Source organism: Ornithorhynchus anatinus, chromosome 1 (genome assembly GCF_004115215.2).
Source record: "Ornithorhynchus anatinus isolate Pmale09 chromosome 1, mOrnAna1.pri.v4, whole genome shotgun sequence".
Taxonomy (NCBI): Eukaryota; Metazoa; Chordata; class Mammalia; order Monotremata; family Ornithorhynchidae; genus Ornithorhynchus; species Ornithorhynchus anatinus.
The window spans coordinates 27,540,224-27,553,665 of NC_041728.1; the positions used below are offsets into that span (position 1 = coordinate 27,540,224).

General features: G+C 55.8%; 1 protein-coding gene across 2 annotated transcripts in view; it reads left to right on the plus strand.

The window, feature by feature from the left end:
- ANAPC1 (anaphase promoting complex subunit 1) overlaps positions 1 to 13,442 on the plus strand; it is a 97,362-nt gene extending 83,920 nt beyond the window's left edge. For both annotated transcript variants that reach the window (XM_029061318.1, XM_029061328.1), the window contains 6 exons: positions 1,554 to 1,692; positions 4,666 to 4,752; positions 5,370 to 5,465; positions 5,825 to 6,023; positions 9,687 to 9,821; positions 13,069 to 13,442. In XM_029061318.1, coding sequence (XP_028917151.1) covers positions 1,554 to 1,692; positions 4,666 to 4,752; positions 5,370 to 5,465; positions 5,825 to 6,023; positions 9,687 to 9,821; positions 13,069 to 13,184 — 772 coding nt within the window. In that variant the 3' untranslated portion in view covers positions 13,185 to 13,442. The remainder of the gene's footprint in view (positions 1 to 1,553; positions 1,693 to 4,665; positions 4,753 to 5,369; positions 5,466 to 5,824; positions 6,024 to 9,686; positions 9,822 to 13,068) is intronic.

The following is a 13,442-nucleotide window of genomic DNA, read 5'->3' on the forward strand; positions in this document are numbered from 1 at the left end:
CCGTGGCACTCGCGGTCCGTGTAGGAGGGGAAGCGGTTATCGCGTCCCCATTTTGTAGTTGAGGGAAGTGAGGCACGGGGGAGTAAAGTGACTCGCCCGAGGTCATCCAGCAGGCGAGTGGCAGGGGCGGAAGTAGAACCCAGATCCTTCGACTCCCGAGCCCGCACTTCATCCACTGGGCCATGCTTTTGGAAAGAGGTTTTTTAAAAACTTGGCCGTAAGCTCAGTGGAAAAAGCGTCGAGCCGTGGTATCGTTGAATTCCGGACTTCGGGGAACGTATCCTGCGCCGATCAATCTTTTCCATCTAAAGCCACAGGTAGAATTCTGCGTAGCCATATGAACTCAGAAATTCTGAAAATGAGTGTGAATGTATCGTCTTCCAAAGCCCGTTTAACCTTCCGAAATCTCAACGTTACCCGTCCCGTTAGATTTAGAGTTGGGCTGGTGTATCGGACGGGTGCTTGCGAAGGCTGCATTTAGCCCGGTCCGTTCAGCGTCGCACGGGTCTGTCGGGCGATTGTATTTACTGAGCGCTTACTGCGTGCCGAGCACCGGACTCAGCGCTTAAGAGAGTACAGGAGAACGATACGATAGACGCATTCCCTGCCGCAGCGAGTTTACAGCCTAATGAGAATAATATCTGTGGTATTCGTTAAGCGCCTACTAGGTGCCGGGCACCAAGGTGATCGGATTGGACACAGTCCCTATCCCGCATGGGGTTCACAGTCTTAATCCCCATTTTAGAGATGAGGGAACTGAGGCCCAGAGAAGTGAAGTGGCTTGCCCAAGGTCACGCAGCAGACAAGGGGCGGAACCCAGGTCCCTCTGATTCCCAGCTTCGGGCTCTGCCCGCTAGGCCAAGCCGCGTGAGCCAGGAGTCCCGGAGGAACAACACCTTTCTTCCTCTTCTGCCGCAGATGATAAATTGGAATCAGAGCTTTGATGGCCTCTTCTTTTCCCGTTGCCCGTTATTCAAAGTTTGTTTCCCGTGGAATCAGATGCTTTGCAGAAGCAACGTGACCTCATGGAAGGGCCGGGGCCCGAGAGTCAGAAATACCGGGTCCTGATCCGGCTCTGTCACTTGCCCGTGATGTGACCTTGGGCAAGTCACTTGATTTGGTGGGGGGCCTCAGGTTCCTCATCTGTAAAATGGGGCTCCGGCACCTGTTCTCCCTCCTCCCCGGGCTGGCCGTGAGCCCGAGGAGGATGGGAATTGCGTCTTACCCGATGAGGATGGTATTTGTTTAAGCGCTCACTGTGGGTCTAACGCTATTAGATACTAGATAACCAGGTCGAGCGCAGATCTGCCCAGCCTTTAGTACAGTACCTGTCGCAGAGTAAACGCTCAACAACCACCACCGTTGTTATTGTTGTGTGAGGAGTGGCACCGTTTTGAAAATATTAAAGAAGACTCTACGGACCTTTATTTAGGAGCCAGGTCTGTGTTGTTTAACCTGTCTGCCTTAAGGGAGTGGTACTGAAGCAAGACTAAGCTTTCCCCCAGGAAGACAGAGTATAACTCCTTGGTGAATTCCACCGTTGTGTCCTTCAGATCGATCCTCTCCAAGGACGGAGTGCTGTACGTTAAACTCAGGGCCGGGCAGCTCTCGTACAAGGAGGATCCAATGGGCTGGCGAAGCCTCTTAGCCCAAACCGTCACTCACAGGAATTCCGAAGCCCGAGCCTTCAAGGTAAAAACCCGTTATCCGCAAAATCATCGTCGTCGTCTTAATAGTATCTGTTAAAGTGCTTACTACTACCAAGTGCCGGGGTAGATACAAGCTGATCGGGTCGGACGCGGTCCCCGTCCCACGGGGGGCTCACGGTCTTAAGCCCCGTTTTCCGGATGAGGCCACCGGGGCCCAGAGAAGTGAAGTGACTTGCCCGAGGTCCCACAGCAGACGAGGCCCAGCCGGGATTAGAACCCAGATCCCTCCGACTCCTCGGCCCGGGCTCTATCCATTAGAGCACGCCGCTTCCTCGCGGAAGCCTTGGCGAGGAAGACGGCAGTCAGGCAGATGGTGCGTTCAGCAGATCCGTGCCCTCCGGGGGACTGAGCCTTCTCATACCGTCGTAAAGAGAGGCCCGCGGGGTGAAACCCCAGACTTTCTCCGCTCTCCCGAGAGTCAGCATTCATTCAGTCAGATTCGTTGAGCATTTACTATGTGCAGAGCACTGTACAAAGCGCTTGAGCGAGTATTACAGTAAGCAGACACATTCCCTTGTCCACAACGAGTTTCCAGTCTAGGGGGGAGCCTGCTGTCCAGCAGGCCCCAAACCCAAAGTCAGCATCGGCCGCAGCCGTGGAAAATACACTCAGGAGCGCTGGTGGGTTCTTGTAGACGTAGACCTCACTAAGATCGCTCCTGCTCTCGCTGCCTAGTTTTCAGGCCCAGGCGACGCCTGGCTAGTGGGGTGATCCGTTTTTATTCCATTTACCCAGGCCAGGTTGGTTTGTCCAGGCGGCAGGCAGCTGGCTTCCAGCCTCCTTCCCCTCAGACGTCACCACCTTTCCAAATCCCATCCCGCGGGTTGGATAAAATGGGAGAAACAGGTTCTACTTGCTCCGCGTGCGTTTTTCCGCTTAACGGGAGCCTCCCGCACCCCGCTAAATGCAGGACGTATTTGAAACAAACGCCGAACGGCGCCGGCCGTCAGAGCGAGGTCTCTGGCCGGTGCAACCCGGTCCTTTCCCTCGCTCAATCTAGAGGAAGCCCGGACGTGGAAGAGGGGCCGGTTGGGTGTGGTTGGGGGGCAAGGGGACGCGGGGAGGGAGAGGACGCCGGCGGTTGGAGAAGAAGGTGCTTGAGGCGAAGCATTTCCCCTCCGTCTCACGAAGCCAGCCCCGCGGCGCTCAGCCCGCTTCTTCTGAGAAGAGGGCGTCCGTAGTAGCCCCGATTGCCCCTTCCCCAACCTCGCCAGGAGCGTTTCCAAGCGAACTCCAGCCCTCCTGGAAAAGATGCGGGCCATCATTCCCACGACCCGAGACGTGGGAGTGACTCTCGGGGCCCGAACTAGTCCGGTAACCAATGAATGGGTCCCTGGGGTCCTTCATTTGGCTGTGTTATTTCTCGTTCGGTTGTTTTTACTGAGTAAATTGTTTTTACTGTACCGAGCGCTTGGGAGAGTACAATACAACAGCAGACAGACACATTCTGTGCCCGCGACAAGCTCACTGGACTGTGGGCTGGGAATGTGTCTGTTTTCTCCAGCTAAGAAGAGGCGTTTGGGAACAAGGGTGCGTGGGGGATGGATTCTTCTCCTGGAGTGAGAGTTGATTGGCATAAGTGGGAAGGGAGGAAGATTGCCGGTAGGGTATTCGAACTTGCCCCTGAGGGGCTTGGATGAGGAGCTGGGCTGCCCGGAAATGGGGATAGAGGGAGAAAAGTCGCCACGGGACATGACCGGTGCCATTACTGAGGGGACGAAGGAGGAGGAGGATAAAGGGGAGAAGGAACGTCGTCGGAGTCGCCGATGGGCCCAACCCGGTTGGGGTGGGAGAAAGAGGGGGAACAGTCGTCACAGACGCGAGAAGAGAAACAGATCACAACGGCGGAGATGCCACTGGGCGCCTCCGCTCACTGAAGAGTGAGAAGCAAATCGTCGACTCGGGCGGAAAAGCTTTTTGAGAATCCCCTTCTCGCTGGCCGCCCCCCGTCTAATCGGTCGTCCCCGGGCGGATGTGGTTCCTTTCAGTTTTGCCCTGATGTCAGACTGGCAGAGAAGCCAGAGCAGCTCAGGGAGGGGCCGGTTGGGAAAAGAACTCGCTCGGCCGATCAGCAGTTTCTAGCACTGCAGCCCAGACCTGATAATAACAACTGTGGTGTTTGTTAAATACGATGTGCGAAGGACTGTTCTAGGCGCTGGGGTGTAGATAGAGAGCAATCAGATCGGACACAGCCTACGTCCCGTGCGGGGCTCGGTCTCTGTCCCCATTTAACGGGTGAGGGAACAGGGGCCCAGAGAAGTGACTTGCCCAGGGTCGCGCAGCAGACAAGACCCCTTGTTCTGTCCACTAGGCCACCCTGCTTCTCCTGCTCATTAACATATCCAGGGGAGTCTTGTGCACCGTAGATTTGCTAATGCTCTTCCAAACAGCCGCCTTTACCAGTGTGTAACAATTTATTGAGCACTTATTGTGTGCAGAGCACTGGATTAAGCACTGGGAGAACAGTCAGGGTATTTCTTGAGTGCTTACTGTGTGCAGAGCGCTGTAGTAAGCGGTTGGGAGAGCAGTCAGGGTATTTCAGGAGCGCTTACTGTGTGCAGAGCAGTGTATTAAGTGCTGGGGAAAGTATCCTCCACTAAAGTCGGTGGACGTGTTCTCTGCCCACAGCGCGCTTACAAGCTAGTGGGGGAGGCAGACTTTAAAGTGAGTTACAGGGAGGGGAAGAGGCAGAGGGGAAGAATGTGTGCGTAAGTGCCGCGGGGGCGGCTATCAAAGTGCTCGAGAGGTTTAGACTCACATGCGCTGGTGATGCGGCGGGGGGGGGGAAGGATAGGTGGGGACATGGAGTGGAATATCAAATGAAACCTACTTTAGATCCAGATTCTCTTAGATCTCTCAGAAACCCAAACGGGATAGATCCATTATACGGAATTCAGTGCCATCGCAGAGTGCAGTTACAGCCAGTTGTTTTCTCATGTTCATCCTTTACTTTTAGCCAGAAGCAATTTCGGCTTTCACTTCCGATCCAGCTCTTCTCTCATTTGCTGAATATTTCTGCAAACCTACTGTGAATATGGGCCAGGTAAATACGGAGAGACCTACAGCCCCGGGGTGGACATTGGTATTATTTGTTTTTCATGATAACGACTGTAACTGTGGTATTTGTTAAACCCTTACTACGTGCCCAGCACTGTTCTAAGCGTAGGGATGCAGTTCCTGACCCACTTGGGACTCACCGTCTTCATCCCCATTTTACAGAGGAGGTAACCGAGGCACAGGGAAGTGAAGTGACTCGCCCGAGGTCACACAGCAGACACGTGGCAGAGCCGGGATTAGAACCCACATCCTCTGACTCCCAGGCCCGGGCTCTTTCCGCTAGGCCATGCTGTTTTTATTCCTGTATACATAATTGGTCCAGCAAAGGGCAGAAAACTGATGATCTGAAATCAGTTCTCTAAATTGGAAGGTGGAAGCGGTCTTTATTTCATCCTTAAGTGAAATTAAAAATGCACGTGCTTTTATTTAAATCCCACGGGAATAAGATGGGTTTCTAGATTCTAATGGTAGATACCAAATTCAGATTATGAATTTTGGGGAAATGTGTGGTGTTGGAGTAGAATCATATTAGGAGAGGGTCATGGGAGAAGCAGAAAGGTGCCCTTGTCTGGGCCGCGTCCCGAAAAACCCGTTTCTCTTCAGAAACAGGAAATTTTGGATCTCTTTTCTTCCATTCTTTACGAGTGCGTCACTCAAGAGAACCCGGAGATGCTGCCCGCGTACATAGCGATAGATCAGGTAAAGTGGCAACGAGGCTCTCTGCGGTCGAAGCCCGCCAACCGTCCTTCGTGGCCGGGTCCTGGTCGGCGGCAGCCCCGGCCTGTTTTGGGGAACGGTGTACGTCCCCCAGCCTGCGTTGGGGATGTACTCCGGAGTCCTGAGCGCGCCGAGCTCGCCCCCAGTGAAGGCTGGGGAAAATGTCCTAAAAAGGCACCGAGAGGAGCCGAGCCTGCCCCCGGTTGGCTCCCGGTTCTCTGGGCGCGTATGAATGTGCCGGCTCCTGGTGGGGTAGAGAAGCGGAGACCGCCCCGTCGACGCCGCTCGTTTGCGGAGAGCACGCCTTGCCCTCTCCCCCTGATGATCGTTTCTCCGAAAAGGCGGTGAGGCGACTGGAAAGGAGGGAGATGTCCGAGACCTTCGAACTGTGGCAGATCAAGTTGGTGTTGGAGTTCTTCGGCTCCCGGAGCCGCCAGGAGAGGCGGCAGAAGAACCCCAGCCAGGGGCTCTTCATGAACTCGGAATTCCTGCCCGTGATGAAGTGCACGATCGACAACGCTCTGGACCAGTGGCTGCAGGGTAAGCCAGCCCCCCCGCCCCTCGAGGCGGCCGCCGCTCACGGCTTTATTTCGCAAGCACCTGGGAGGTGATGATGATGATGATTATTATTATTATTATTATTATGGTGTCTGTTAAGTGCTCACCGTGTGCCGCGCGCCGTTCTAAGCGCTGGGGTAGAGTCAAGGTGATCGGGTTGTCCCGCGTGGGGCTCACGGTCTTCATCCCCGTTTTCCAGATGAGGGAACTGAGGCCCAGAGAAGGGAAGCGACTCGCCCAAAGTCACACAGCTGACGAGTGGCAGAGCCGGGATTAGAAACCCCGAACCCTTTCCACTGAGTCACGCCGCTTCTCTTACGAGCCTCTCCCTCTTCACCCGGCTGGGAGAGGGCTGTTTGGGTTTATTCGTTTTTCTGTGGTATTTGCTAGGCATTTACCGTGCGCCGGGCACCGCGCTGAACACTGGGGTGGGTAGGAGCTCATCAGGGTAGCTCGGGAGAGGGTGGTGACTGTGGCCCGACGCCAAGGAACGCCATTCGGTCAGTCATCCAGCCGTACCTGTTGAGCGTTCACTGTGTGCTCTGCTGTGCGCTAGGGAGAGTACAGTAGAACGATAAACGGACGCTTTCCCCGCTCGCGCCGAGTTTACCGTCTGGACCGGGGCCTGGGAGTCAGAGGACCCGAGTTCTAACCCCGACCCCGCCGCTCATCTGCCGCTTCGCTTCTCTGGGCCTCGGTTCCCTCATCTGTAAAACGAGGTTTCGATACGCGACTCCCTCCTACGTACGCCGTGAGCCCCGATGATCTCGCGCGCACCCCGGCGCTTCGCGCTTGGCGCGTGGCGAGCGCTCAGCCAGTAGCGCCGCGATGATTCTAAGTCCATCGCGTCTCCCGGGAGGCAGGTGTGAGGCGCAGGCGGGGTTCCGAAAAGATCGCATGCGAAAGACGTCGGGGAGGTTATTTTCGCTTTGAATCTCCCTCTCTTGTTCCTTTCATTGCTTTCAGTTCCCTCAGAGCCTCTGGTGCCTCTGCCGTGCGACGGCGAGGCGCTCGGTTGAGCAGACGCAGTTAGCAGTCAGAACGGTAGTGACTCTCGAAGCCGAAGGCTCCAGCCCGCCCGAGGCGCCGAATGTAAATCGAGGGCCGAAACACGGTTCGGTTAAAAACCCACCCCTCCCGCCGCTAGGAAACACGGCACGGCGAAGGAGGAATCGGAGGCGCAGACGGGAAAGCCAACGGTCGACTGTCCGACCGAGCGTTCTCCCTCCGGCTCCGGAGCCGGTCGGCCGCGCTCGTCGAGCGCTGGCCGGGCGCCCGGGAGCGTCCGCCACGACGGAGGCGGTCGCGGCGGCGGCCCCGGCGGCAGCCGACCGTCGGCTTGACGTGGCGAGGGTCCCCGAGGTTTCGGTCCTCCCCCTTCGGGCCGTCCGGGCCGTCGTAGTTGCCCCGGGGGGTGGATGCCACACGGACTCGGCTCAGGAGTGTCGGGACCCTTTCTGGAAGAGGTTAGTTTCTCTTCGGCGCCCGTGAGGGACCTGGCTCTCGTCTCCGCTTCGCCGGGAGGCCGGCGGCCATCCGCACCGAAGCCCAGCCCGTAGCGTGGGCAGCCGACGGATGGTATTTGTTGAGCGCTCACGGGGTGCAGAGCTGTGTATTCGACGCTCGGGTGAGCACAGTACACCAGAGCTGCTCACAACGAGCTAACGTCTCAAGTCAGTCCTGGTGAGTAAAGCTTGCCGGGGGAGGGGAGGAGAAGGGAGAGAGAGAGAGAGACCCTCGGTAAGCGCTCGGTAGGTACGATCGAATGAGTAAACGGAGGGAGGAGGAGAGAGTACATTTTTAATGGTATTTATTATCGTTATTATTGCTACTACTGCTATTAATAACGTCGGTATTTGTTCAGCGCTCACTACGTGCAGAGCACCGTTCTAAGCGCTGGGGTAGACGCAAGGGAATCAGGTCGTCCCACGTGGGGCTCACGGTCTTCATCCCCATTTTCCAGATGAGGGAACCGAGGCCCAGAGAAGTGAAGTGACTCGCCCACAGTCACACAGCCGACAAGTGGCAGAGCTGGGAGTCGAACCCATGACCTCTGACTCCCCAAAGCCCGGGCCCCTTCCGCCGAGCCACGCTGCTTCTCTAATAGTAGTTAGTAATTACTAATTAGTAATATTACTATTACTACTATTACTACTATTATTATTTTTAATGGTATTTGTTAACCACTTACTAATGGCCGGGCACTGTACTAAGCCCCGAGCACTAACACAAGCTAATCGGGTTGGACGCGGTCCCCGTCCCACAAGGGGCTCACGGGCTTCCTCCCCATTTTGCAGATGAGGGCACCGAGGCCCAGGGAAGTGAAATGACTCTCCTAAGGTCCCACGGCAGACAAGGGGCGGAGCCAGGACTAGAACCCAGGTCCTCCGACTCCTAGGCCCGTGCTCTTCCCACGCTGCCTCTCAGTTCTCCAGAAGGAGGGAGGCACCTAGTGAGACCGGCATGAAACCGAAGGGGTCCTGGAACCTTCTTCTGGAGCACGTTCGAGGGCACGGAAGTGGAGAGGAGGAGGAGGAGTTGTGAACCGGAGGGGCATGGGGCGAGACAAATGAAAGCCTGCCTTGTTTTCTGAGGGAAGAAGGGGCTGGATCTTCTGTGGGGTTGGCAGGGAGGGGACCCCCCCCTCCTCCCCCCGCTACCGGTTCTCAAGGGGGTCTCCCAAATCCGTAGCAGCTGGCACGGGCCCCCACCCCTACCGTCGAGGTTGCCCGACCCGGCGTCTCGTCTCCCTCCCACCGGGAAACTCCTTCCCAAAACGCGCTTGCCCCAGGCAGCGTTCAAGGCCTTCGTTCAGCCGCCCCCAGGGAATGAACGTTCACCGCGGCAGCTTTTACAGTCAGGTTTTGTCTTGGTTCCTTTTTAGTCTGCGTTGGCCTGGCCGAGATTGTCCTTGAATGTGTTTTCTAAGTTAGAGAAGTTCCTTTTGTCGCTCCGGGTGTATACGATGGCCTTGCCGGGGCGGGCGGGATGATGCCGGGCGAGGGGGAGAGAGGGGAAGGAACGGTTTCAGTTGAAACACAGCGATCGGGACGCCGGACCTACCAGCTCCGTCCCCCTCCACCTGAGCCCAAGGGATCCTCTCCTCCTTGAGGGTGTCCCCCGAGCCTTTCTCTTTCTCTGTGGCCTTTGTTAAACACGTACCGCGGGCCGGGCACGGGGATAGATACGAGGGGATCAGGTTGGACACGGTCCCTGTCCCACATGGGGCTCACGGTTTCGATCCCCGTTCTCCAGGCGAGGAAACCGAGGCCCAGAAAAGTGAAGCGACCTGCCCACGGTCACGCAGCAGACGAGGGGCGGAGCTGGGATTGGAACGCGGGTCCTTGCGACCTCCAGGCCCGGGGCTCTCGCATTCTCGATAACGTTCTAACAGAGAAGCGACGTAGCTCCGTGGAAAGAGCCCGGGCTTGGGAGTCAGAGGTCGTGGGTCAGCTGTGTGACTGTGGGCAAGTCACTTCACTTCTCTGGGCCTCAGTTCCCTCATCTGTCAAATGGGGGTTAAGACCGTGAGCCCCACGTGGGACGACCTGATCGCCCCGTATCTATCCCGGCGCTTAACCCAGTGCTCTGCCCATAGCAAGCGCTTAACAAATATCAAAATTATTATTATTTTCCTCACCACAGCGGGAGGGGACGTGGCTCTGCACTCTTATCTGAGCGGCCAGCCGACTGAGGAGTCGCAGCTGAACATGTTGGCGTGTTTCCTGATTTACCACTCGGTCCCGACTCCAGCGCAGCTGTCGGTCGGCGGGTTAGAAGGTGAGTACCTCTCGGGAGCCAGGGTGGTGCCCGGGCTGGGCGACTTCTCCTGTGCCCTTCCTCCGTTTGCAAGTTGAACCAGCTTTCTTTCATTTGTCCGTTTATTTCTATTAATGCCTGTCTCCCCATCTAGTCTGCGGGCGGGGAACGTGTCTGTTTATTGTTCTCTTGTGCTCTCCTAAATTGATTTATTCCTTTATATATTAATGTCTGTCCCCCCGCTAAATCGTAAAGCTTGTGTGGGCAGGGAATGTGTCTATTATATATATACTATTATATATTATATATATAATTATATATATATAATTACACAGTAAGTGCTCAATAAATTTGATTGACTCTTTTGGGATGAGGGAATAGGAGGGCTAGTTTCTTGTTATCGTGACTCTCAGGGGGCTATAAAAGAAAATGGAATCTTCAACCAATCAGTCGTATTTATGAAGCGCTTTCCGCAGAGCACAGTACCAGGTGCTTGGGAGAGGACAGTATGAGAGTGTAACAGATGACCTCGGCCCATCATTTAATCACGATAAAAATAGTTGTGATTTGTAAGAGCTTCTCGTGTGTCGAGCACTGTGCTAAGCGCTGGGGTAGGTACAAGATAATTTGGTCCCAAGTGGGACTTCACAGTCTACTGTAGGAGGGAGAACAGGTGTTGAATCCCCATTTTGCAGATGAGGAGACTGAGGCACAGACAAGTTAAGGGACCTGTCCAAGGTCGCAAGCAGATGCATGGCAGAGTTGTGATCAGAACCCAGGCCTGCGCTCTTTCCACTTGGCCCCGCTGCTTTCTGATGGCGCATTTTGGCAGATTCTGTTGCTCGAAGTACTCTTTTGCTAAATAAGCTGCGACGAGATGGCATCTGGTAAATGGAGCACTGATCTTGCATGTGCTTTCTATTGCTATCTGAGAGTCAAGTCAGTCGGCGACATTTGGTGAGTTCTTCTGTGTGCAGTGCACTCTCCTGAGCCCTTGGGAGAGTCCAATGCAACGGAAATTGGTTGACGCATTCCCTGCCCACGACGAGCTCCGAGGCCAGAGGCGGGACAGACGTGAAAATGAACGCACCGTGGATCCGCACACGAGTGCGGTGGGGCTAAGGGGGTGAATAAAGAAAGCGAGGTCCAGCCGGATAAAAACCATTAAAAAAAAAAAGTGGAAGGGTGACTCAGAAAGCAGAGGGAGTAGAGGAAACGTGGGCCGTGTCACATCTCCCCGAGGAGATTCTGATAAGGCTTTGAAGGTTGGGAGAGTCGGCGGTCTGCAGAATACGAAGGGGGAGGGAGTTCCAGGCCAGAAGGGGGACGTGGACGAGGACTCGGGGCTGAGGGAGACGAGATCGAGGCACAGTGAGTGAGTCGGCTTTGGAGGAGCGGACCGCGTGGGCTGGGCTGTAGTAAGAAGTGGGAAGGGGGCGAGCCGATGGAGTGCTTTAAAGTCGACGGCGAGTTTCTGTTTGACGTGGAGGTGGAGGGGCCGCCCCGGAGGATCCTGAGGAGTCGGGAGACGCGGACTGAACGGCTCTTTAGAAGACCCATCCGGGTGGCAGAGTGAAGTTTGAACCGGAGTTGGGGAGAGATGTGGGGCGGGGAGGCCGGCGAGGAGGCGGGTACGGTAGGCGAGCCAGACTGGGATAAGCGCTTGGATCATTAGCCGTTTGGATGGCGAGCGCTTAACAGGTTCCACAATTATTATTTTTATGGGGAGGATGAAGGCAAATTTTAGCGGCGGTAAGACGGTAATAATAATGCTGGTATTTGTTAAGCGCTTACTATGTGCAGAGCACTGTTCTAAGCGCCGAGGTAGATACAGGGGAATCAAGTTGGCCCACGTGAGGCTCACAGTTAATCCCCATTTTACAGGTGAGGGAACTTAGGCCCAGAGAAGTGAAGTACATTCATTCAGTAGTATTTATTGAGCGCTTCCTACGTGCAGAACAATGTACTAAGCGCTTGGGATGAACAAGTCGGCAACAGATAGAGACAGTCCCTGCCCTTTGACGGGCTTACGGTCTAATCGGGGGAGACGGACAGACGGGAACGATAGCAATAAAGTGACTTGCCCGCAGCCACGCGGCCGACGAGTGGCGGAGCCGGCATTCGAACCCGTGACCTCGGACTCCCAAGCCCGGGCTCTTTCCACTGAGCCACGCACGCTGCTTCCCAAGAACTGATGTGTCCAGACGGTGGCACTGTGGGAAGGGACTACATCTGCTTATCGTTCTCTTGTACTCTCCCAAGCGCTTAGTACAGTGCTCCGCACAGGGTAAGCGCACGGTAAATAGGATTGATGGACTTACTGCGGCCTGGGCCGGTAGCGCCTCCCTCTTGGTACCCGGCTGCTCCCGGCCGAAGTGGCGGGTTGGCGAGTTGCGCCGGGCCGTCCGCGGGTGTCGGACGCTGGGCTTGAGCTGGTCGGTGCGGAGCTTAGTCGTATTTATTGAGCGCTGTCCGTGTGCGGAGCGCTGTACCGAGCACTTGGGAGAGTGCACTAGAACAGTAAACGGACACATTCCCTGCCCAGAGCGAGCTTACAGACTGGTAAGCTCTTGGGAGGCTCACTGCTGAATTCATTCATTCGTATTTATTGAGCACGTACTGTGTGCAGAGCACTGTACTAAGCATTGGGGGAGTACCATAGAAGAAGAAACAGAAAGATTCCCTGCCCACAGTGAGCTGAATGAACGAATGAAAACCTCCCGGCATTTTAGGCTGTCATATATGTGGCCCATCCTGCCTTGAAGGTAGGTGACGCCACCCCGTTTTCAACATTTTCGAAAAGCGTTCCTATTATTTTGGGCTGCCGATCGATCCTGTTTATTGAGCGCTTACTGCGGGCACAGCGCTGTACCGAGTACTCGGGAGAGGACAGCGCGACAGCAGAAGAGGAACATTCCCTGCCCCCACCACGCTCACAGGTCATGGGTTCTAATCCCGGCTCCACCGCCTGTCTGCTGTGTGACCTTGGGCAAGTCACTTCACTTCCTCAGTCACCTGATCTGTAAAACGGGGATCGAGACCGCGAGCCCCGCGTGGGACGGGGACCGCGTCCGACCCGATTCGCTTATATCCGCCCCAGCGCGCGATACGGTGCCGGGGACACGTCGTTAGACCTTAACGGGCACCACGGTTATCGCCACTGTTGATGTCGAGCCGTTTCCACGGAACACTTTAAGCCCTTCTGTTGGTGAGGTTTAAAGGTAAAGGAATCCTTCCGCACCTCTCACCCTGCGGTCCGTTTCCCTAGGGAGCACCGGCTTCTCGGAACTGCTCCTGAAATTCAAGCAGCTGAAAATGCCCGTCTGCGCGTTGCTGCGGTTGGCCCCTCTGCTTCTCGGAGCGCCGCAGTCCATGGTTCGCTGACCGCCCCGGACGGACGAGGGGCACCGGGCGCCCTGCACGGAAAGTCACCGAGCATCCGAGCCCCGGGGGTTTATGAGTGAGTTACGGAAGATACGCCTGGGCGTGGTCAGAGCCCGGCGCGTCGTAAAATCGGGGGTCGTTGGAAATGTTCCGGGGAACTCTCTGTGGCCGTCGTCATCCCGCCCGACCGGTACGGAGAAGTGAATTTTAAAACGCCTTTACTTTTGTAAATAAAGCTTTCTGTTCCAAACCGGTAAA